The sequence below is a fragment of the Carcharhinus amblyrhynchos genome, unplaced genomic scaffold (genome assembly GCF_965287045.1).
Source record: "Carcharhinus amblyrhynchos unplaced genomic scaffold, sCarAmb.v2.hapA scaffold_825, whole genome shotgun sequence".
Classification (NCBI taxonomy): domain Eukaryota; kingdom Metazoa; phylum Chordata; class Chondrichthyes; order Carcharhiniformes; family Carcharhinidae; genus Carcharhinus; species Carcharhinus amblyrhynchos.
The window spans coordinates 403-23,407 of record NW_027650565.1 but is presented as its reverse complement, the minus strand read 5'-3'; the positions used below and the strand labels follow the sequence as shown (position 1 = coordinate 23,407).

The following is a 23,005-nucleotide window of genomic DNA, read 5'->3' as shown; positions in this document are numbered from 1 at the left end:
TCCCCCCCTCCTCTGTCCCCCCTCCTTTCTCCTCTCCCCTCTCCCCCCCTCCTTTCTCCTCTCCCCTCTCCCCCCCTCCTTTCTCCTCTCCCCCTCGCCTCTCCCCCTCTCCTCTCCTTCCCCTCTCCCCCCCTCCTCTCCCCCCCTCTCCTCCCTCTCCCCCCCCTCCTCTCCCTCCTCTCCCCCCCCTCCTCTCCCCCCCTCCTCTCCCCCCCTCCTCTCCCTCTCCTCTCCCTCTCTCCCCCCCTCCTCTCCCTCCTCTCCCCCCCTCCTCTCCCCCCCTCCTCTCCCCCCCTCCTCTCCCCCCCTCCTCTCCCTCTCCTCTCCCTATCCCCTCCTCCCCTCTGCCTCTCTCTCCTCCCCCCCCTCCCCTCCTTTCCCCCCCCCCTCTGCCTCTCTCTCCTCTCCCCCCCTCCCTCCCCTCTACCCCCTCTCTCCCCTCCCCCCCTCTCTCTCTCTCTCCTCTCCCCCCCTCTCTCTCCCCCTCCTCTCCCACCCTCCCCTCTGCCCCCCCTCCTCTCCCTCTCTCTCCTTCTCCTCCCTTCCTCCCCCCCCTCTGCCCCCCTCCCCTCCCCTCTGCCCCCTCCTCTACCCCCCCTCCTTCTCTCCCCTCTGCCCCCCTCCCCCCCCCCGCCCCCTCTCTCCTCTCCCCCCCCCCGCCCCCTCTCTCCTCTCCCCCCCTCCTCTCCTCTCCCCCCCTCCTCTCCTCTCCCTCCCCTCCTCTCCCCTCCCCCCCCTCTCTCCCCCATCCTCCCACCCTCCCCTCTGCCCCCCTCCTCTCTCTCTCTCCTCTCCCCCCTCCCCTCTGCCCCCTCCTCTCTCTCCCCCTCCCCCTCCCCTCTGCCCCCTCCTCTCTCTCCCCCTCCTCTCTCTCCCCCTCCCCTCCCTCTCTCCCCCATCCTCTCTCCTCTGCTCTCCCCCCCTCCCCTCTCCTCTCTCCTCTCCCCCCCTCTCCTCTCTCCTCTCCCCCCCTCTCCTCTCTCCTCTCCCCCCCTCTCCTCTCTCCTCTCCCCCCCTCTCCTCTCTCCTCTCCCCCCCTCTCCTCTCTCCTCTCCCCCCCTCTCCTCTCTCCTCTCCCCCCCATCCTCTCTCCTCTGCCCCCCTCCCCTCCCACCCTCTCTCCTCTGCCCCCCCCCCACCCTCTCTCCTCTGCCCTCCTCTGCCCCCCTCCCCTCTCCCCCCCCACCCCCCCCTCTCTCCTCTGCCCCTCTCCCCCCCCCACCCCCACCCCCCCCCCCCACCCTCTCTCCTCTGCCCCCCTCCCCTCTCCCCCCCCACCCCCACCCCCCCCCCCACCCTCTCTCCTCTGCCCCCCTCCCCTCTCCCCCCCCCCACCCCCCCCCACCCCCACCCCCCCCCCCCCCACCCCCACCCCCCCCACCCCCACCCCCCCCCCCCACCCCCACCCCCCCCCCCCACCCCCCCCCACCCCACCCCCACCCCCCACCCCCCCCCACCCCACCCCCACCCCCCCCCACCCCCACCCCCCACCCCCCCCCCACCCCACCCCCACCCCCCCCCCACCCCACCCCACCCCCACCCCCACTGGCTCCTAGACCTTCCAGCATCTTTGAAAAGAATCATTTTATTTGACACCAAACCATGAAACAAAACATGAAGAAATTCTCGTCCTGGTTGTGAATATGTGGCTCTGTCTTTGTCCTCGTCTCTCTGCCATGTTTGTCCAGAGGCTCTGTGAAAGCCCCAGTGCCCAGGACGTGATGACGCTCAGGAAGTGCTCGGTGTCTCTGCCTCATAGCTCTCGTCTCCCCAGAGCTGCACGTCTCCCTGAGTGGCAGTGAGTAAGCAGGGTTCGGTGGGATGGTAGCTCAGTGACTGTACCACACCCTTCCCAACAGACAGAGTGACAGCAAGGGATCCCTGCAACCAACAACGTACAACATGAAGAGCAGAACATGTAATCCACACGTCCCAAACAGCTTTATAGACAAATACCAAGTGTATCGAGTCACTGTCAGAACCTGCTGGACAATCCGCACAGTAAGATCCCACATACAGCCAGCTGATCATGATAGGGTCATCTGTTAGCTCAGCAATAACCTTTGTCTGGGATGTTAGGTTAAATTCTCCTACTGCTCTCTGAAATCATGGTATCTTAAACCCAGCTGAGAAAATCACAAGACAGCACCTCCGACTGTGCAGCAGTCCCTCGGCAAGGCCCTGGATTGAGAGGCTGGATTACCTTCCCAAACCTCGGAATTGGAATTTAAATCCACCTTTGTGACTTGGAGATGAAGGAGCTGCCAGGTATCATTCCAAATCTCCAGTGCTGATTCCTGAGTGCAGGGTGACTCTTTCAATCCAATCCACTCACTGAACAGTTACAGCACAGAAAGTTGGGTGTATCTGTGCTGGCTCCTTTCACAGCAGTTCACTCCGACCCTGCATATTCTTCCTTTCAAGATAACAGCCTTATTCCCAACTGCTCGATTGAATCTGTCTCCACCACACACTCAGACAGTACATTCCAGATCCTAACCACTCGCTGTGTGAATCTGTCTCCACCACACTCTCAGACAGTACATTCCAGATCCTAACCACTCGCTGTGGGAATCTGTCTCCACCACACTCTCAGACAGTACATTCCAGATCCTAACCACTCACTGTGTGAATCTGTCTCCACCACACTCTCAGACAGTACATTCCAGATCCTAACCACTCACTGTGTGAATCTGTCTCCACCACACTCTCAGACAGTACATTCCAGATCCTAACCACTCACTGTGTGAAAAGATTTCTCCTACTGTCACCATTACTTAAAATGTGTTATCTGTTTTTGAGCCTTCCACCAATGGGAACTGATGCTGTCCAGATCCCCCATGATTTTGAATATTTTGATTAAATCCCTGCCCAATGGGGATGCCTCAGGGTTTGGCCCCAGAGGAATCTGGGTAATGACGTGTGGTGTTTCTGCCTACCTTGACCAGATCCCAGAAATAGACGCATCCATCCTCTGAACCGCTCACCATGTGTGTGTCACATTCATTGAAACAACAATCCAGTTTGTATTCTGTGTTCTTGTGTCCCGTATAACTGAAACAGAGCGAAGGTCAGATTCAGAGTCTGGCCAATGGGATTCAGTTCAGTCACTTGTCTTGTCGCCAGGCAACCACTCCTGGCCAATCATTGGGAACAGAGAATAACACCTGGCCAATCAGTGGGGAAGAGGACTCACTCCCAGCTAATCACAAGCTGAATATGGGTGAGTGAAGGCTCCAGGTGCACCGTGTGGGATCTGGGCAGTGGTAACATCTCCACTCACTGGCTAACTGGGTGTCGAGAAATCCCATCAGTTCAGGAATGGCACAGGAACCAGACTTGGAATTGTTTACCCAACACGTGACAGAAACAATAAAAAAAAGCCCTCACCTGATGCTCACTGACTATGGCAAGGTCTGCAAGATGTGACAGGCCACAGGATGAAGCATGTAAAATCACCGGCTCCAACACATCTCTCCTCCCTGATGAGCTTAATCCATTCTGCACCCATTTTGAGCAAGAGGTCAATGAGAGCATGCCCTCCACCCTGGTAGCCCTGATTGAACCTGTATCTGGGCTCACCATTGCAGATGTCAGAGCAGCTTTCCCCAAGGTCAACCCAGGGAAAGCGACTGGCGGGGATGGAGTACCCAGACAAGCACTCAGATCCTGTGTGGGTCAGCTGGCGGGGGTATTTACAGACATCTTCAACCTCTCTTTACAACAGTCTGAGGCCCCTATCTGCTTCAAGAAGATGGCCATCATCCCGGTACCTAAGCAAAGCCAAGCTGCATGCCTTAATGACCATCATCGAGGAGTTTCAAAAGATTAGTCATGACACAACTCAATTCTGCCCTCCCAGATTGCCTACAATTAGTCAATCGCTGCAACAGGTCCACAGCAGACACCATCTTCCCCAGCCCTACACTCAACCCTGGAACACCTAGATAACAAAAACACCTATGTCAGACTCCTATTTATTGACTACAGTTCAGCCTTCAACACCATTATTCCTATGAAACTCATCTCCAAACTCTGTGGATGGAGTCCCTCTGTGAATGGATCCTGAACTTCCTAACTCACAGACCACAGTCAGTAAGGATAGGCAATAACACCTCCTCCACAATCATTCTCAGTCCCCTACTATACTGCTTATACATCTATGACTGTGCGGCCACATTCCTCTCCAATTCCATTTTCAAGCTTGCTGATGACACCACCGTAGTGGGTCAGATCTCAGACAATGACGAGACAGAGTACAGGAATGAGATAGAGAATCTGGTGAACTGGTGCAGCAACAATAATCTCTCCCTCAATGTCAACAAAACGAAGGAAATTGTCATCGACTTCAGGAAGCGTAAAGGAGAACATGTCCCTGTCTACATCAACGGGGACGAAGTAGAAAGGGTCGAGAGCTTCAGGTTTTTAGGTGTCCAGATCACCAACAACCTGTCCTGGTCGCCCATGTTGAAACTATAGTTAAGAAAGCCCCACCAACGCCTCTACTTTCTCAAAAGATTAAGGAAATTTGGCATATCAGCTACGACTCCCACCAACTTTTACAGATGCACCATAGAAAGCATTCCTTCCGGTTGTATCACAGCTTGGTATGGCTCCTGCTCTGTCCAAGACCACAAGGAACTACAAAAGGTTGTGAATGATACCCTGTCCATCACGCAAACCAGCCTCCCATCCATTGACTCTGTCTACACCTCCCATTGCCTCAGAAAAGCAGCCGGCATAGTGAAGGACCCCACGCACCCTTTCCTTCTCCCCATGTGCTCTATGAACGGTATGCTTCGTCTGTATAGCGCACAAGAAACAATACTTTTCACTGTATCCCAATACACGTAACAATAATAAATCAAATCACAAAAACTAGATCATCTGAGATTTAAGGTCTTTTAATTCATTCATCTTGAAAGAGATTGTCCTGTTTTTAAATGGGATCAGCATATAGTTTGGAGCACAGTGTTGTCTCCACACTGTCAGATCCCTGGGGTGAGAAGGGAGCAGCGAGTAGGGGCGGCACGATGGTACAGTGGTGAGCATGACTGCCTCACAGCACCAGGGACCCGGGTTCAATTCCCAGCCTGGGTCACTGTCTGTGCGGAGTCTGCACGCTCTCCCCGTGCCTGCGGGTGCTCCGGTTTCTTCCCGCAGTCCCAAAAACATGCTGGTTCGGTACACTGGCTGTGCTAAATTCTCCCTCAGTGTAGCCGAACAGGCACTGGAGTGTGGTGACTAGGGGATTTTCACAGCAACTTCATTGCAGTGTTAATATAAGCCTACTTGTGGCAATAATAAATAAACTTTTATATCTGCTCCCAAAAGGTGAGGGGAAGCCAGGGAAATTCTAACTGGTCATTTCCTGTGGGGAGAACTCCCAATTGCCCTTAGTCCTGGCCAACTCAAATAAACGAGGGATCACTGATCGGAGAGTGGCCAATATCTACTAGCTTCTCCCAGTGCACTGCCCCTGGGAATGGAGACTCTGCTCAGCACTGAGTGAGTAACAGGGCAGCTGGACCTCAGCCCTGCACACAACCAATCAGAAAGACCAGGCTTTGGAGGGGAGGTTATGATTGGTTCTCCCGTCTTAGGATGCAACAGATCCAGGATTTAGAGTCTCAGAAACAGGCCCTTCGGCCCAACCTGTCCATGCTGACTAAGTTTCCTCAACTGCGCTAATCCCAATTGCCTGCGATTGGCCCATATCCTGAAAAAATCTTTCCTATCCATGTACCTGTCCAAATATTTTTTTAAATGTTGTAATTGTACCCGCCTCTGGCTCTTTCCATATACACACCACCCTCTGTGTGGAAAAGGTTGCCTCTCCGGTCCCTTTTAAATCTTTCCTCTCTCACCTTATGCCCTCTAGTTTTAGACTCCCCTGGTAAAAATACCTTGGATATTCAACTTATCTATGTCCCTGTGATTTTATAAATGCCTGTAAGGTCACCCTTCATTTTCCTATGTGCCAGGGAAAAACAGTCCCAGCCTATCCCGCCTTTCCTTATAATTCAAACCTTCCTGTTCCGCTAACATCCTTGTAAATCTTTTTTCCACCCTTTCCAGTTTAATAATATCCTTCCTATAGCAGGGCAACCAGATTGTACACTGTACTCCAAATGTGGCCGCACCAATATCTTGTACAGTTACATTTCACTTACTCTCCAAGGAGCTCCCCTGTCTCCTTATCTAACAGCCGCAGTGTGGAATCCAGGCTGGAGCTGAGTGAACACTGGCCATCCCTGCTAAAACACACACTCGATATCGGACCTGTGAGAGAGAACAGCAGAGTGTCTATAATAAACACACACACTTGACTGACTGTCACTCTAGGAGCGACACACACCCGCACCGAGACTGAGACTATCTCATTCTGAGATACACACGCACTGACTCTGTCTCACAGAAACAGATGCACTTAGTGTGAGCTGATCTGTGTCTATTGTGTCAATAATTAAAGTAAGCTTTCCTGTTCAGCACTTACTTCCAACAAAATCTACAAACAGCTGTCCCATGCGTAGATCATATCTCCGAATCCGTCCATCAACCGACCTAAAACAACAGGAAAGTTATGATGCAAAACCGATCTGCCAGTTACAGAGACTCACTAAAGCCCAGCCATCCACTGCTGTTTACTGTTTATCTCTATCTAACAGTGAGTCCATCACCTTGTTCTTGCTGCTCCTTCTGTTCACTCACCCTGACAGTATTTCATGGTCTGAAACTTTTACACTGGAGATCCCGTCCTTCGCTTCCTTTAGGATTTGAATGGGTTCTGAAGTCCGTGAGCGACAGTCCCAGCACCGGATCGAGGTGTCGATGGAACCTGCAATCAGATTCTCTGCTCAGTTAGGGTCTGCAATGTTAACACAGCATCAAACTGCAAACCTATGGGGCAGGGGAAGCTGCCGCTAACTCAGTGAGGAGTGAAATCAGTGAAAAGGGTCAGACTGAACATAACGATAGGCTGAAGGAGCAGAGGGACCAATTCCCCTTCTGATTTCTCACACCAGATGGTTTGTCCGGGAGGTCAGCAGCTCAGAAAACAGAACCAACATCAGCTTCACACACTGCACAGTGTGGGGGGAGGAGGCAGGGCAGTTAACATTGCTCTACCTGTCTGCTGATCCCCTGCCCATTGACCCACTGACCTTTCCCACCAAACCCTCTCTCTCACCCACTGTATTAAATCCCAGGTGAAGAAAGCTCTGGTTTAAGAACTGATTGAGAATCAGCCAGTTAGAGTGTTTTCTGTGTATTGAGAGCAGATCCCACGGGAAGCACCACACTCACCTGAAATAATGACAGTCGACTCCTCGTTGAATTGAACACAGTTCACTTTCTGTAAAAAGAGGGAGACTATGAGTGATGTTTGAAGGCGAGAGAGTGAGCAACTAGCAGGAGGAGAGTTCAAGAAGTGACTAAAGATGGCAGTTTTGAGGATTCTAAAGGTGGAGGGAATGGGTTAAAAGAGAACTGTATAAAGTGGAGTGAAAAGATGAGAGGCAGAGACACTGATTAAATCTCCACAGCAACAGGAGAGGGCAAACAGTCAGTGAGTTCACACAGTCACAGAATTGTTATGGTGAAGGAGGCCATTTGGGCCATCGTGTCAGCACCGGCTCCCCAAACCGGCACCAAGAGTGGGTAATCAGCCCAGACGCTGGAGTCCTGTCTTGGGCAGGAAACATATGGGGACTGGGAGAGCCAGTGAGCTGTCAGGGAGGGAGCTCCAAGTTTCTGAGCCAGTGATAGTGAAGGATGTAGTTCCCTGGTGCTCCATTCATTAACTAAACAGCTTCCTTACCCCTCCGTGACCACGGAACTTCCGCACCAGCTTTCCGGTTGCCACATCCCACAGGACGACAGTTTTATCAGCTCCACACGAGCAGATCTGACTGTTATCACAGGAGCTGTGGGAAAGAAGACATCAGAGTGAGAGTGAATCAGAGACAACTGGAGCAAGAAGATGTGTGAAAAAGCTCAGGCCATCGCCAGTTCCCATACTCCACTGGATGAAGCGTAAAGGAGAACATGCCCCGTCTACATCAATACGGACAAAGTAGAAAAAGTCGAGAGCTTCAAGTTTCTAGGTGTCCAGATCACCAACAACCTGTCCTGGTCCCCCCATCCTGACACTATTGTTAAGAAAACCCACCAACGCCTCTACTTTCTCAGAAGACTAAGGAAATTTGGCATGTCTGCTACGACTCTCACCAACTTTTACAGATGCACCACAGAAAGCATTCTTTCAGGTTGTATCACAGCTTGGTATGGGCTCCTGCTCTGCCCAAGACCGCAAGGAACTACAAAAGGTCGCGAATGTAGCCCAATCCATCACACAAACCAGCCTCCCATCCATTGGCTCTGACTACACTTCCTGCTGCCTCGAGAAAGCAGCCGGCATAATTAAGGACCCCACGCGCCCCGGACATTCTCTCTTCCATTTCTTTCATCGGGAAAAAGATACAAAAGTCTCAGGTCACGTACCAACCGACTCAAGAACAGCTTCTTCCCTGCTGCTGTCAGACTTTTGAATGGACTTACCTCGCATTAAGTTGATCTTTCTCTACACCCTCGCTATGACTGTCACACTATATTCTGCACTCTCTCCTTTCCTTCTCTATGAACGGTATGCTTTGTCTATATAGTGCGCAAGAAACAATACTTTTCACTGTATGTGAATATATGTAACAATAATCAATCAAATCAAATCAATCAAATCAGGCTACAGGTCAGGGACTGAGGGGCAGCTGAGCCTGAGGGCAAAGGTCATAACCTGAGCAGAGGGTGTCACATCAACATCAAAGCAACATCACGTGTAAACTGGGTTTGGAGAGATGGGGCAAATAAATCACAAAACTGATAAGGAGGCCATTCAGCCCGTCACAGCTGTGCCAGCTCTCTCAGTTCTGTGTTATAAAAGTTGTATCTGTGGAGATTTTCCTGGGTATACTAGGTGCTCAAAAGCCAGATGCTGGAAAGCAGCCAGCACCTAAGAGAACGCAGAAAATATTGTGATTGGGATTGAAGAAAAACAGTGCTGGAAAAATCTCAGCAGGTCTGTCTGTGGGGAGAGAAATAGAGTTAATGCTGTAAGTCCGTAGGACCCTGCTTCAGAATTCAATAAGCATCAGATGGACTCAAAACATTAACTTTGTTTCTCTCTCCACAGACACTGCCAGACCTGCTGAGATTTTTCCAGAACTTCCAGTTTTTATTTCAGATTTCCAGCACCCGCAGTGTTATGTTTGTTTTAGCAGTGGTCCACAGTGTACGGCAGTCGACAGGTGATAGGTGACAGTGTATGGCAGTCGACAGATGATAGGCGTTGACAGATGACAGGTGACAGTCACCAGATACGATCATTAACAGATGATAGGTGACAGTGTACGATCGTTGACAGATGACAGGTGACAGTGTACGACAGTTGACAGATGATAGGTGACAGTGTACGATCGTTGACAGATGATAGGTGACAGTGTACAATTGTTGACACATGACAGTTGACAGTGTATGACAGTTGACAGATGTTAGGTGACAGTGTACGACAGTTGAAGATGACAATCCGTCTCCCACACCAATGCCCTGTACCTCTTACCCAGCAGCATCCAGAACCTCATATCCATGACCCGAGTAGGTCTTCAGGAGAGTTCCTCGATGTGGGTTCCACAGTTTCAGGGATTTGTCACTACCACATGTCAGACAATAATTCCCATCCACTGGAGACAGAACAGAAAACATCATAGCTATTACTCACACCATTTAAAACAGTGCCAATCAAACATACTGTCCCTGAACAAGACATTGGGATAATAAGCACACATCTGAACCATCAACATCACTTCCTCTGGCAGTGTCACTGACTGCATCAGCAGAAAGTGGGCATTTGGGGAAAGGAAGGAACTTACGGGAAGCAGAATATATTGGGATGGGGTTAGATCTGGAGAAGGAATATTTCAGGGAGGAATTTAAATGGGGAGGGGTTTAGAGAGGTGGGGTGTATATGGGGAGAGGTATATATGAGAAAGGGTATATACAAGGTGGGGCATATATGAGACAGGAGTATATAAGGGGTGATGTATATACAGGCAAGGGTGTATATGGAGTGTTTAAAGAGTGTATTTAGGTGTTTGAGGTATTTAATGGTTATATGGGGAGGGGTATTTCTGGGTTACTGAAAGGATTAATAACACAAGTTTAAAAATCACACAAGCTGCAGACTGCTAAACTCAGTCACATGGGAGAAGTGAGGAAACCACAGGTCTCGGTTAAAGCAGAACCATAGCAACATCAAGGACCATAAAGCTCTGAGTTACAAGTACACAGGACCTCCAGTGGATTACGCTGAGCTGGAGCTGACTGCTGTCTGTTCTAACAAGGGACAGTGGAGTTGATAAACAACTAATTAGAAAGATACTTTCATAATAGTACAGAAATTATACAGAAAGAAGGCTTGGTGATATAATAATGAGGTAGATGTGTACAAGTTATAATTGGACAACTGTACCTTTATATTGTATATTATTTAATCCCAATTGTAACACTGAGTGGGTATAGATAGCTGGTTTCAAATGGACATTTTCAGGGTCATTCTCTGTTTAAATTGTTAAAAAACTATTGGAACTGAATCCTAATTATAAATGTTTCTAATTCCTGGAATCAGGCGGTCCCTGTGATCTGGGAGTAACGGGGGAGGCCCAGAATACAGCCTGTAACGGAGGGGCCTGTAACGGAGCGGCCTGTAACGGAAGGGCCGGTAACGGAAGGGCCTGTAACGGAGCGGCCTGTAACGAAGGCTCAGTTTGGATTTCAGAGTGAGGCACACCATAGCCGAGCAGCAGCTGTCTGGGGGGGGGGGTGGAGGGGTTAGTGAGGGGCTTCCCGGTGTTGATGGGGACGGTATCGGGGGGCCGGGCTTACCGTTGAAGCGCACCGCCCGCACAGCGCCCTGGCCGCTCACAAAACTCCGGGTCCGGCGGTTCGGGAACCGCGGAGCCTGAGGCCGGGGAACCGGAAACGCCATCATTAACTGACGGACAGGCGTCCTGTTCCGGGTAAAAGATCACAGCGGGCACTGCGCCGACTTCCGGTTCCGGGTAAAGGCCACGGGGGGTTTAAAGCAAGATGGCGGATCCGCGGCGGCCCAACAAAATCCTGAGGTAAAAAAGACCCGCAAAGCCCGGGGCGCGGCACCGGGTAACACCGGGAAGGTTGTGTGATGAGTAACTCTCGGAGCTCAGTGTCTGAAACTTATTGGTTGAATTACAGGTACAAGCCTCCCACCAGTGACAATAACCCGGCTCTCGAGGACCCAACTCCGGATTATATGAACCTTCTGGGGATGATTTTCAGTATGTGCGGCCTGATGCTGAAGGTACTCGCAGCACAACCTCAGCTGCAGCTTTTTGCGGGATCGGGATGTTATTTGCAGTCGCCAGGAATTGAACCTTATCAGTGAGGAGCAGGAATAGGCCATTTAGCTGATCTGATTGGAACCTTAAGCACACATTGCCGCCTCCCCCTGATCATTTTTCACCCCCTTATTAATCAGTCTATCGAGCTTTGCCTTAAGATATTCCAAAACTCTACTTCCAAGGTGAACAATACTATGCAGCGGTGTAGCCTCATTGATGCTCTGTATAACTGAGGCATAACCTCCCTATTTTTATATTCAACTCACCTCACAGCACAGTGGCAGTTAGAGCGGCTGCCTCACAGTGCCAGGGACCCGGGTTCAATTCCGGCCTCGGGTCACTGTCTGTGTGGAGTCTGCACGTTCTTCCCATGTCTGTGTGGGTTTCTTCTGGTTTCCTCCCACATTCCAAAGGTGTGTGGGTAGGTTGATTGGCCATGCTAAATTGACCCTACTGTCAGGGGGATTATCAGAGTAAATGTGTGGGCTACAGGAATAGGCCTAGAGTGGGATTATGGTCAATGCAGACTTGATGAGGCAAATGGTCTCCTTCTGCACTGTAGAGATTTGTTATTCTATGATTGATTATATCAGCTCTTTTAATTACCTGCTATGTCTGCATAGTAACCTTTTGTATTTCATGCACTAGGGCACTCAGATCCTTCTGCTGCTCAGAGCTCTGCAAACTCTCTCCATTTAGATAATAAGCTTTTTTATTTCTCCTGCAAAATACACAATTTCACATTGTCTCACATTATACTCCATTTGCCAGATCATTGCGCACTAACTTGACCTATCAATGGGCTCAAAATGTTAAGTGTTTCTCAGATGCTTTATCCAGCATTTTCTGTTTTTATTTCAGATTTCCAACATCCACAGTATTTTGCTGTTGTACCTTTTTGTAGTCTCCTTCTGTCCTTCTCACAATTTACTTTCCTACTTATCTTTGTGTCTCCAGCAAATTTGGCAACCATCCTTTCATCCTGACATTTCTAATAATTTGTAAATGGTTGTGGTCCCAGCACTGATTCCTGTGACACACCAATCGTTACACCTTGCTAAACTTGAAAAGACTCACTGATGCCTGGTCTCTGCTTCTTATTAGCCAAGTTAAAGTCCAACAGGTTTATTTGGTAGCACAAGTTTTCAGTGGTCCATCTCTCACCTGTGAAGGAGCAGTGCTCTGGAAGCTTGTGGTTTGTGCTACCAAATAAAGCTGTTGGACTTTAACCTGGTGTTGTGAGACTTCTTACTCTGGTCACCCCAGTCCACATCTTATTAGCCAGCCAATCTTCTGTCTGTACCAACACATTATCCCCTGCGCCACAAGCTTTCATTTTCCACAAATACTTCTGATGTGGCATAAAATCAAAAGCCTTCTGGCAATCTAAGTGCAGTATGGAATTTAATGTTGGCAAGTGTGAGGTGGTCCACTTTGGTAGGAAGGACTATTACTTACGTGGCGAAAAACTGCAGCAGGCGACGGTGCAGAGGGACCTCGGGGTCCTTGTGCATGAGTCGCAAAAACCCAGCTTGCAGGTGCAGCAGGTGGTCAGGAAGGCGAATGAGATGCTGGCCTTCATAGCGAGGGGGATTGAATATAAAAGTAGGGAGGTCTTGCTGCAGCTGTATAGGGCATTGGTGAGGCCGCAGCTGGTGTACTGTGTGCAGTTTTGGGCGCCGCACCTGCGCAAGGATATTTTAGCCCTGGAGGGAGTGCAGAGGAGGTTTACTAGGCTGATACCGGAGTTGAGGGGATTGAGCTATGAGGAGAGGCTGAATAAACTGGGCTTGTACTCGTTAGAGTTTAGAAGAATGAGGGGAGATCTCATTGAGACGTATAAGATGATGAATGGGATGGATAGGATAGAGGTGGAGAGACTCTTCCCGCTCAAAAAAGACAGTAGGACTAGGGGGCACAGCCTCAAGATAAAGGGGAGGCGATTTAGAACGGAGTTGAGGAGGAACTTCTTCACTCAAAGGGTGGTGAATCTCTGGAATTCTCTGCCCGTTGAAGTGGTGGAGGCTGCCTCGCTAAATATTTTTAAGAAGCGGGTTGATGGGTTCTTGATAAGAGAGGGAATTAAGGGTTATGGGGAGAGGGCAGGAAAGTGGAACTGAGCCACAACAGATCAGCCATGATCTTATTGAATGGCGGGTCAGGCTCGAAGGGCTAGATGGCCTACTCCTGCTCCTATTTCTTATGTTCTTATGTCCACCAGTTCCCCTTTACCACTGCACGTGTGACTCCTTCAACAAATTTCGGTAAAATTGGTTAAAAATGAGTTCCCTTTCACAAAACCATATTGATTCTGCCTGATTGCTATGAATTTTTCCTCAGCCCATGCTATAACAGCTTTAGTAATGGTTTATAACATTTTCCCAATGACAGATGTTAGTCTAACTGGCTGGAAGTTTCCTGCTTTCTGTCTCCGCCTCTTTGAATATAGAAACTAGAAGCAGGAGGCCATTCAGCCCATCAAACCTGCTCCGCCATTCATTTTGATCATTGAATTCAATATCCCAATTCCACCCCTGCTCCCCCCCCCTCCAAAATATCCCTTTAGCCCCAAGCTATATCTACTTTCTTCTTGGAATCAGACAATATTTAGATCTCGCTACTTTCTGTGGGAGTGAATTCCATACAAACACCCCCCTCTGGGGGAAGAAATTTCTCCTCACCTCAATTGTAACAACCCTGTCTAACCCTGTTAGAATTTTATGTTTTTATGCTACCTTCCAGTTTAATGAAAACTTCCATGAATCAAGGTTTGGAAAATTAAACCCAATCTGACTAACCACTTCTTTATAGACTTTAGGATTGAGCGATCTCTGTCTCTCTCTCTAGTTGAAGTGGTGTGCATGGATTGCTGTTTACTGCTCCTTTATCAGTTTTGCAAACTCCCGAAGCTCTGAAGACACGAAACAAATGATGAGCAGCTTCATGTGAGTGAAACTTTTTACTGTTGTTTTAAACACATTCACTCAAAACGTGACAAATGTTTGCCGGCCAGTGAGTCCCTGTTGTAGACCTGTACACAGTCACTGCACACACTCATGCACACCCCTCCATCAAACACTTCTCCAAAAATGAACAGATTCTCTGTCTGTGGAAAGTTTGTGGAAAGAGAATTGCCTCAGGACACCAGGGAGGGGCTTAGGATATTTTGCCTCAGAGGACAGACAGAACATCTCACCCAAAATACCCATCAACAGTGCAACACTTCCCAGTACTGACCCTCTGATGGTGTGGCACTGACCCTTGGGTGACAGTGTGACACTCATAGAACATTACAGTGCAGTACAGGCCCTTTGGCCCTCGATGTTGCACCAACCTGTGAAACCAATCTACAGCCCATCTAACCTACACTATTCCAATGTCATCCATATGTTTATCCAATGACCATTTAAATGTCCTTAATGTTGGCGAGTCCACCACTGCTGCAGGCAGGGCATTCCACACTCTTACTACTGAGTAAAGAGCCTACCTCTGACATCTGTCCTATATCTGTCACCCCTCAATTTAAAGCTATGTCCCCTTGTGTTCGCCATCACCATCCGAGGAAAAAGGCTCTCACTCTCCACCTTATCTAATCCTTAGTACTGACTCTTGGGCGACAGATTGTGAAGTGATGTGTTGCTGTATTTGATGTTGGGGTGGAAGGTGAGGGTTTTGGTGCCTCAGGGAGGGAGGGCAGGGGGAGCATTTTGCTTTGAGGGTTTAGACAGGGATGGAGATGATTTGCTGAGGATGAGATGTTTTGAATTGCTTTGCTGTGACCTCTGACCCTTCACCTCTTGTCTTTCAGGTTGTCAATTTCAGCAGTGGTGATGTCATACCTGCAGAACCCACAGCCAATGTCACCGCCATGGTAATGCCTGGCCCCGCCCCAAACCTGACAACACCATGGTAACGCCTGGCCCCGCCCCAAACCTGACAACACCATGGTAATGCCTGGCCCTGCCCCAAACCCGACAACACCATGGTAACGCCTGGCCCCGCCCCAAACCCGACAACACCATGGTAACGCCTGGCCTGGCCCCGCCCCAAACCCGACAACACCATGGTAATGTCCGGCTCCGCCCCGACCCCAGTAACACCATGGCCACTCCCTATAATAATAATTCTTATGGGAGATGCCCACCCACCCCTGAACCATTTGCTCCCCACAATTCATCCCTCAATAAACAGCCTGTCATAGCCACAGATACCTCCCTACCCTGGGAGCAAACCTGACCCAACATCCCCTCTGGGTTAGGGGGATTGGCCATGCTAAAATGCCCCTCAGTATCCCGAGATGTGTAGGTTAGAGAGATTAGCAAGGCAAATGCTTGGGGTTACGGGGATGGAGTTGGGGAGTGGCCTGGATAGGATGCTCTGTTGGAGGGTTGGTGCAGCCTCAATGGGCCGAATGGCCTCCTTTTGAGCTGTAGAGATTCTATAATTTTTCCCCCCTTCAATCCTGGGGCAGCAGACATATAAAAGCATCTCACTCCTTGTATAAAGATTGGGGGAGTGTCTGAGATGGTCAAACCTGTAACTTGATGCAGTCTATTGAATAAAATTGAATTTCTCAGTGCTGCTCAGTGTTCAGGTTATTTTTAATTGTTACATTAGATTGAAGCGCTGTGAGGAGGGGTCAGACTGGGTCTGTCTCTATCTTAGCTGGGTCAGAGTGAAGAGCAGAGCTGTCTTGCTGCAGTGAGCCAGTACTCAGGCTCCCCTGCATCCTCCTGGCTAGCTTGCTGACCTGAGTTCTAGATTAATTCAAGGGTTGTGGGCATCGCTGGCATTTATTGCCCATCCCTCACTGCTCTTGAGAAGGTGGTGGTGAGCTTCCTGCTTGAATCGCTGCAGTCCATGTGGTGTAGGTACACCCACAGTGCTGCTAAAGAGCGCCAGGATTTTAAACCAGTGACAGTGAAGGAACAGTGATATATTTCCAAGTCAGGATGGAGAGGTGACTTGGAGGGGAAACTCCAGGTCTTGATGTTCCCAGCTATCTGCTGTTTTTGTCCTTCTAGATGGTAGTAGTTGTGGACTTGGAAGGTGCTGCCTAAAGAACCTTGGTGAGTTCCTGCAGTGCATCTTGTAAATGGTACACACGATCCTTACTGTGCGTCAGTGATGGAGGGAGTGAGTGTTTGTGGATGGGGCACTAAACAAGCGGGACTGCTTTGTCCTGGGTGATGTCAAGTTTCTTGAGTGTAGTTGAAGCTGCTCCCATCCAGGCAAACAGAGTATTCCATCACACCCCTGACTTCCACCTTGTAGATGGTGGACAGGCTTTGAGAAATCAGGAGGTGAGTTACTCGCTGCAGGATTCCCAGCCTCTGACCTACTCTGGTAGCCACCATATTTATATGGCTAATCCAGTTCAGTTCCTGGTCAATGCTGACTCTGTAGTGGGGGATTCAGTCATGGTAATGCCATTGAATATCATGGGTGATGGTTAGATCCTCTCTTGTGGGAGATAGTCATTGCCTGGTATATATGTGGCATGAATGTTATTTGCCACTTGTCAGTCCAAGCCTGGATAGCGTTCAGATCTTGTTGCATTTGAACACAAAAAGCTTCAGACGAGTCATTAGCAAACATCCCCATTCCTGCTGGTGAGATAGGACATCCTCAGGGATGGTGCTGCTGGTGTCGGAGATATTATCTATAAGTTATGATTCTGTGAGAATGACTGTCAGGCTGTTCCGTGACTAGTCTGTGAGACAGCTCTCCCAATGTTGACACAAGGCCCCAGAGGTTAAGAAGGAGAATTCTGCAGGGTCAGTAGGCCTGAGATGGTTGTCATTTGATACAATACAAACAGATAAAGGGGAATCGGTGGATGGATTTGGGCTTTCAGAAGGATTTTGATAAAATTCCCTGGAGCAGGTTGGGTTAGGAGGTAATATAGTGACATGGATTGAGGATTGGCTAACGGACAGGAAACAGAGTAGGCATAAACAGGTCATTCTCGAGTTGGCTGCTGTAACGAGTGGGACACCCCGAGGATCAGTTCTCAGGCTCCAACTGTTCACAATGCACATCACTAATTTGGATATGGGACCAAATGTAATATTTCCAAGTTTGTGGATGAAACAAAGCTGGGTGGGAATGTGTGTTGTGAGGAAGATGTAAACAGCTACAGGAGGATTTGAACAGACTTGGTGAGTGGGCAAGAACGTGGCAGATGTGGAAATGTGAGGTTTCCACTTTGGGAGAAGGAACAGGAGTGCAGATTATTTATAAATGGTAAGAAATTAGAAAGTATAAATGTACAGAAAGATTTGGGTGCCTTTGTTATTAAGTCACTGAAGGCTAATATTTGGGTGCAGTAAGCTATTAGGAAGGTGAATGGAATGTCAGCTTTTCTTGAAAGATTTGAGTTCAAGAGTAGTGAGGTCTTGCTCCAATTGTATAGAAGTTCGGTTAGACCGCACCGGGTGTACTTGGTGCAGTTTTGGTCTTCTTACCTCAGAAAGGATGTTATTGCCATAGAGGGAGAGCAGCAAAGGTTCACCAGACTTGGTCCAGAGATGGAGGCACTGTCTTAGAGAGATTGGACAAACTGGGCCTGTATTCTCTAGAGTTTTGAATGATGGGAGATGATCTCATTGAAACCTGCAGAATACTTAAAGGAATAGACAGGGTAGATGTGGGTAAAATGTTTCCCCTGGCTGGGGAGTTTAGAACCAAGGGCACAATTTCAGAAGAAGAGGAATGCCACTGAGAATGGAGATGAGGAGTTTTTATTTACTCAGGGTTTTAAATCTTTGGAATTGTCTATCCCAGTGGGCAGTGGAAGCTCAGTCACTGAGTGTTTACAGCAGAGATTGACAGATTTCTAACTGCCAATGGTAAAACGGATATACAGATAGTGTGGATAAAAGGCATTGAAGTGGATGATTGGACAGAATCATATTGAATGGTGAACAGGCTCGATGGGCTGAATGGCCTGCTGTGTTCATGAAGCACTGTGTTTCTCAGTATTTCTGTTTTATCTTGCTTTTGCAAGAATTCTCTCAATTTTGATTCAATGAAGAAATCATCAATAATAAAAGTAACAGGAGCTTGTTATGAGATAAATGAGAGAATACTGATTCATCTAAATCAGGTTTCCCGGGAATAAGACTGAATGCTGGATAAACTCAGCAGCTCTGGACACAAACACAGAGTTAATGGCTTTTGATGCTTCTTCAGAACTAGGATTTTTCAGAGTCTAATAGCAATAATTTCACAATAACTATCTCATTTTAAATGGGATGATGTTATATAGTTTAAGAAAGATATTTCTATCTTGGTTTTTTCAGCTTTTAGCAATGGTCAATATTGCAACATCTTAAAGTTAATAACTAAGCAACATCTTTGAATAAAGACAGAATAAAGCTGCTGAGAGCTTATTTTAATGCCACAAATAATTGTTATTGGTTACGTGGCTGGAGATTGGAAGTCATCAACCTTCACACATTCCCCTCGAGCACACGAGGTTAAAACTCTCTCAACTCGACAAATCAGTAAATATTATACATTGCAAAATCCATTTCCCTAACTCTGGGAATTTCTAATTTTGACACATCCTCCTTTATGTTCTGTGCGCTCGCTGTTTCTAAGACTTCCAGAGAAAGAGAAAAAGATTTCTGCCTCAGACTCTGCTTTGGGGTGTTTCCCATAACCCACCCCTGAGCCTGCTAAACCCCACAGCTCCTCCAAGCAGCCAGTAGTGGAGCACATCCTCCTGGTAGGATGAGTGACCACTCTCTTGGCACTGCTATTGGCCTTGTTCTGGCAAAGTGAAAGATCCTCCTGACTTTGAGACGTTTTGTCCAGCATTGGCTGCATTGGAGAAGATGGAGTTCAGAGAGGCAGAATTCCAGTATTCAAATGATGGAATTTTCTGATCCCTGCCGGTAGCTTGGCCAATATTCATTGCTCAACCAATATCAGCAAATCAGATTATCAATGAGAAACTGTCCTATTGGTCCTTAGTTTAACAGCCAGAGAGACAACCCAGGGATTTACTCTGTTGCCAAAAGAGAAAATGCTGGAAAATCTCAGCAGGTCTGGCAGCATCTGTAAGGAGAGAAAAAAGCTTTGGCAAACGGTTGTCTGGACTCGAAACGTCAGCTCCGCATTAATTTGCTTTTATTTACTCTGTCACATTCATTCTAACAAGTTGCTGCCATCAGCCCTGAACTGGAGGTGTAGTTGCTCTGTTCCCCCTGGTTTGATGGCTCTGCACTGAGGCACCAACATTATTAACCCAGAGGGGGCAAATGTCACACCTGTGAACAGCCCCAACTCTTGAGTTACTGAATCTCAGTTGAGGATCAAACTGAACTTGTTTGGGGGAATTGAGGAGGTGTCAGTTAGGGAGGCGTTCGAGGGGAGGGGTTATTGGCAGGCATCATGGTGGCACAGTGGTTAGCACTGCTGTCTCACAGCGCCAGGGACCCAGGCTCGAATCCCGGCAGCACGGTGACACAGTGGGTTAGCACTGCTGTCTCACAGCGCCAGGGACCCAGGTTCAAATCCCGGCAGCACGGTGACACAGTGGGTTAGCACTGCTGCCTCACAGCACCAGGGACCCAGGTTCGAATCCCGGCAGCACGGTGACACAGTGGGTTAGCACTGCTGTCTCACAGCACCAGGGACCCGGGTTTGAATCCCGGGGGCACGGTGACACAGTGGGTTAGCACTGCTGTCTCACAGCGCCAGGGACCCGGGTTCGAATCCCGGCAGCACGGTGACACAGTGGGTTAGCACTGCTGTCTCACAGCGCCAGGGACCCGGGTTCGAATCCCAGCTTGGTTCACTGTCTGTGCGGAGTCTGCACATTCTCCCTGTGTCTGTGTGGGTTTCAACCAGTTTCCTCCTACAGTCCAAAGATGTGCAGGTTAGGGTGCATTGGACGTGCTGAATTCTCCCCCAGTGTGCCTGAACAGGGGCCGGTGTGTGGCGACTAGGGGATTTTCACAGTAACTTCATTGCAGTGTTAATGCAAACATTACGACACTAAAAATAAGTGAACCTCCTCCCTCTGTTGATGGGGAGGAGTCACTATCAGTCCAGCCGCTGGCAATCGAGGGAAATGAAGAATTAATGATGATTTATAATTTAAAGATGATTTATAATTTAAAGATGATTTATAATTAAAGGAGGTCAAAGTTCACAGACAGCAAATGTTAGCGGTCAAGAGGTTAATGTAAGGAGTGCGCAGGCGCCGGGCCCAGCATGCAGCGCGCTCCAAGATGGCGGCGCCCATGGGCCGCGCTCTCCGGAGGTTCTCGGGGGGGACGAGGCCGCTCCGAGCCTCCGGCCTCCCGTTCATGCGGGGCTCCAGCCCCGCGGTGCTGCAGCGGCTTTGCCGCCATGTGGAGCTGCGCCAGGACTTCCTCAGCCCCGGGGAGGAGGAGGCGCTGCTCCGGGAGCTGGAACCGCGGCTCCAGAGACAGAAATACCAGCGGGAGCACTGGGACCAGGTCCGGGAGAGAGAGAGACAAACTCCCGGGGACCAGACACCGGGCTCCGGCTCACCCCCCCCACTCCCCCCACTCCCCCCCAGTAACCACCCACTCCCCCCTCCAGTAACCACCCCCTCCCCCCACTCCCCCCCCAGTAACCACCCCCTCCCCCCTCCAGTAACCACCCCCTCCCCCCACTCCCCCCCAGTAACCACCCCCTCCCCCCCCAGTAACCACCCCCTCCCCCCCCCCAGTAACCACCCCCTCCCCCCCCCCAGTAACCACCCCCTCCCCCCCCCCCAGTAACCACCCCCTCCCCCCCCCCCAGTAACCACCCCCTCCCCCCCCCCCCAGTAACCACCCCCTCCCCCCCCCAGTAACCACCCCCTCCCCCACTCCCCCCCCAGTAACCACCCCCTCCCCCCACTCCCCCCCTCTCCCCCCCCAGTAACCACCCCCTCCCCCCCCAGTCACCCCCCACTTCCCCAACCACTCCCCTCCCCCCCCAACCTCCCCCCCCAACCACCCCCCTCCCCCCCAACCACCCCCCCCTCCCCCCTCAATCACTCCCCCCTCCCCCCTCAATCACTCCCCCCTCCCCCCTCAATCACTCCCCCCTCCCCCCTCAATCACTCCCCCCTCCCCCCTCCCCCCTCAATCACTCCCCCCTCCCCCCTCAATCACTCCCCCCTCCCCCCTCAATCACTCCCCCCTCCCCCCTCAATCACTCCCCCCTCCCCCCTCAATCACTCCCCCCTCCCCCCTCAATCACTCCCCCCTCCCCCCTCAATCACTCCCCCCTCCCCCCTCAATCACTCCCCCCTCCCCCCTCAATCACTCCCCCCTCCCCCCTCAATCACTCCCCCCTCCCCCCTCAATCACTCCCCCCTCCCCCCTCAATCACTCCCCCCTCCCCCCTCAATCACTCCCCCCTCCCAACCAGCCCCCCCTCCCCCCGTCCCCCCCCCCTCCGTCCCCAAACTCCAGGACCGGCACCGCCGCCCCCCCACCCCGATCCTCTGACAGTGCGGCACTCCCTCAGTATCCACTGTTTGACACTGTGCTCTCTCAGCCTGTTTGAATAACCCAGTTTTCATTTTGATTTTTGTTATAATTTATCAAATGTAACAGCGGGAACACTTAGTTTGAAGTGCGATCGACAAACACTTTGTCCATCTACTCAGTTGGTTTGTTGCAATGAGAAGAATCTTTGAGAGTTGAGGCTGTGATCTGAGTATTCTGTGTTACATGATTTATTCTGAAGGTGAATGTCTGCTGCAGATGGACAGAATTTCAATTTTTTTTCAATGTGTTTGACACAAAGGCAATTCATGGATATCGCGAGATAGAGAAATCACACTGGACTGAGCAGAATGAATCCATTGTGCAGAGATTGCGGGATATTGCCTTCCCCCCAGGGGTTCCCCAGCTCTCGATGGTACATGTACTGGATCTCGATAAAACTGGCTTCATCAATCCCCATGTGGACAGCGTGAAGGTAAATGTCAGAAGCAATGTTCATATTGATACTTCACTGGCTGTGATCAGAGGTTTGTTATTTTCTGGAATCCTGTGGCTCCTTTACAAGTAGTTTTCCAATTCTCCTGTGAAAGTTTTTTTTTGCTCCCACTGCCCTTTGCCATCAATTCCAGTTAATCAGAACTCATTGCCAAAGATTAATTTCCTCATGTCATCTCTGCCTCTTTTCCCAATCACCTTCAAACCATTTCCTCTTACAGGCATCCCTTCCCTCACTCCATTAGAGGCTGTTTCCCCTCATACTATCTTACCATCCTTCCTCTCCCAACATGTAATGATGTTCATGGCAAACTGTCATGTGTCTGTCCATTTCATCAGTCTCTGTGTGTTCTCCTGAGTTGCTACAATGTCTTAACTAACTTTTCTTGGAAGGCCAGAGGGCCAGTACCTGATCTGTACTTTGTAGCTAAGTTTTCTGTAATTCCTAAACTTCGAAAATGTACAGCCTGTTACCCAGGTCCCGGTTATTTATATATAAGCAGGAAACACAGTGTCCTAACACTGACCCCTGGAGGAATCCACTGCAGAAAAACTCGTTTTACACTATTGTCTGTCCCCCACACATCCTGTGTCAGTGACCCC

General features: G+C 49.8%; 3 protein-coding genes across 3 annotated transcripts; 2 read left to right on the top strand and 1 right to left on the bottom strand.

Moving 5' to 3' along the window:
- Positions 1 to 1,588: 1,588 nt before the first annotated feature.
- wdr83 (WD repeat domain containing 83) lies at positions 1,589 to 11,054 on the bottom strand. Its single transcript, XM_080184614.1, has 9 exons — positions 10,936 to 11,054; positions 9,614 to 9,734; positions 7,820 to 7,925; positions 7,306 to 7,354; positions 6,712 to 6,838; positions 6,497 to 6,564; positions 6,174 to 6,282; positions 2,940 to 3,054; positions 1,589 to 1,881 (listed from the first exon to the last, which is right to left on the bottom strand). The coding sequence occupies exons 1-9, from the start codon at positions 11,039 to 11,041 to the stop codon at positions 1,729 to 1,731; spliced, it is 954 nt and encodes a 317-aa protein (XP_080040740.1). The 5' UTR covers positions 11,042 to 11,054; the 3' UTR covers positions 1,589 to 1,728.
- A 30-nt stretch (positions 11,055 to 11,084) lies between these two features.
- On the top strand, positions 11,085 to 16,010 carry wdr83os (WD repeat domain 83 opposite strand). Its single transcript, XM_080184615.1, has 4 exons — positions 11,085 to 11,174; positions 11,284 to 11,389; positions 14,277 to 14,374; positions 15,238 to 16,010. Exons 1-4 carry the CDS (start codon positions 11,140 to 11,142, stop codon positions 15,302 to 15,304), a joined length of 306 nt encoding a protein of 101 aa, XP_080040741.1. The 5' UTR covers positions 11,085 to 11,139; the 3' UTR covers positions 15,305 to 16,010.
- A 4,600-nt stretch (positions 16,011 to 20,610) lies between these two features.
- alkbh7 (alkB homolog 7, RNA demethylase) lies at positions 20,611 to 22,490 on the top strand. Its single transcript, XM_080184616.1, has 2 exons — positions 20,611 to 20,902; positions 22,209 to 22,490. Exons 1-2 carry the CDS (start codon positions 20,672 to 20,674, stop codon positions 22,473 to 22,475), a joined length of 498 nt encoding a protein of 165 aa, XP_080040742.1. The 5' UTR covers positions 20,611 to 20,671; the 3' UTR covers positions 22,476 to 22,490.
- The last annotated feature ends 515 nt before the right edge of the window (positions 22,491 to 23,005 follow it).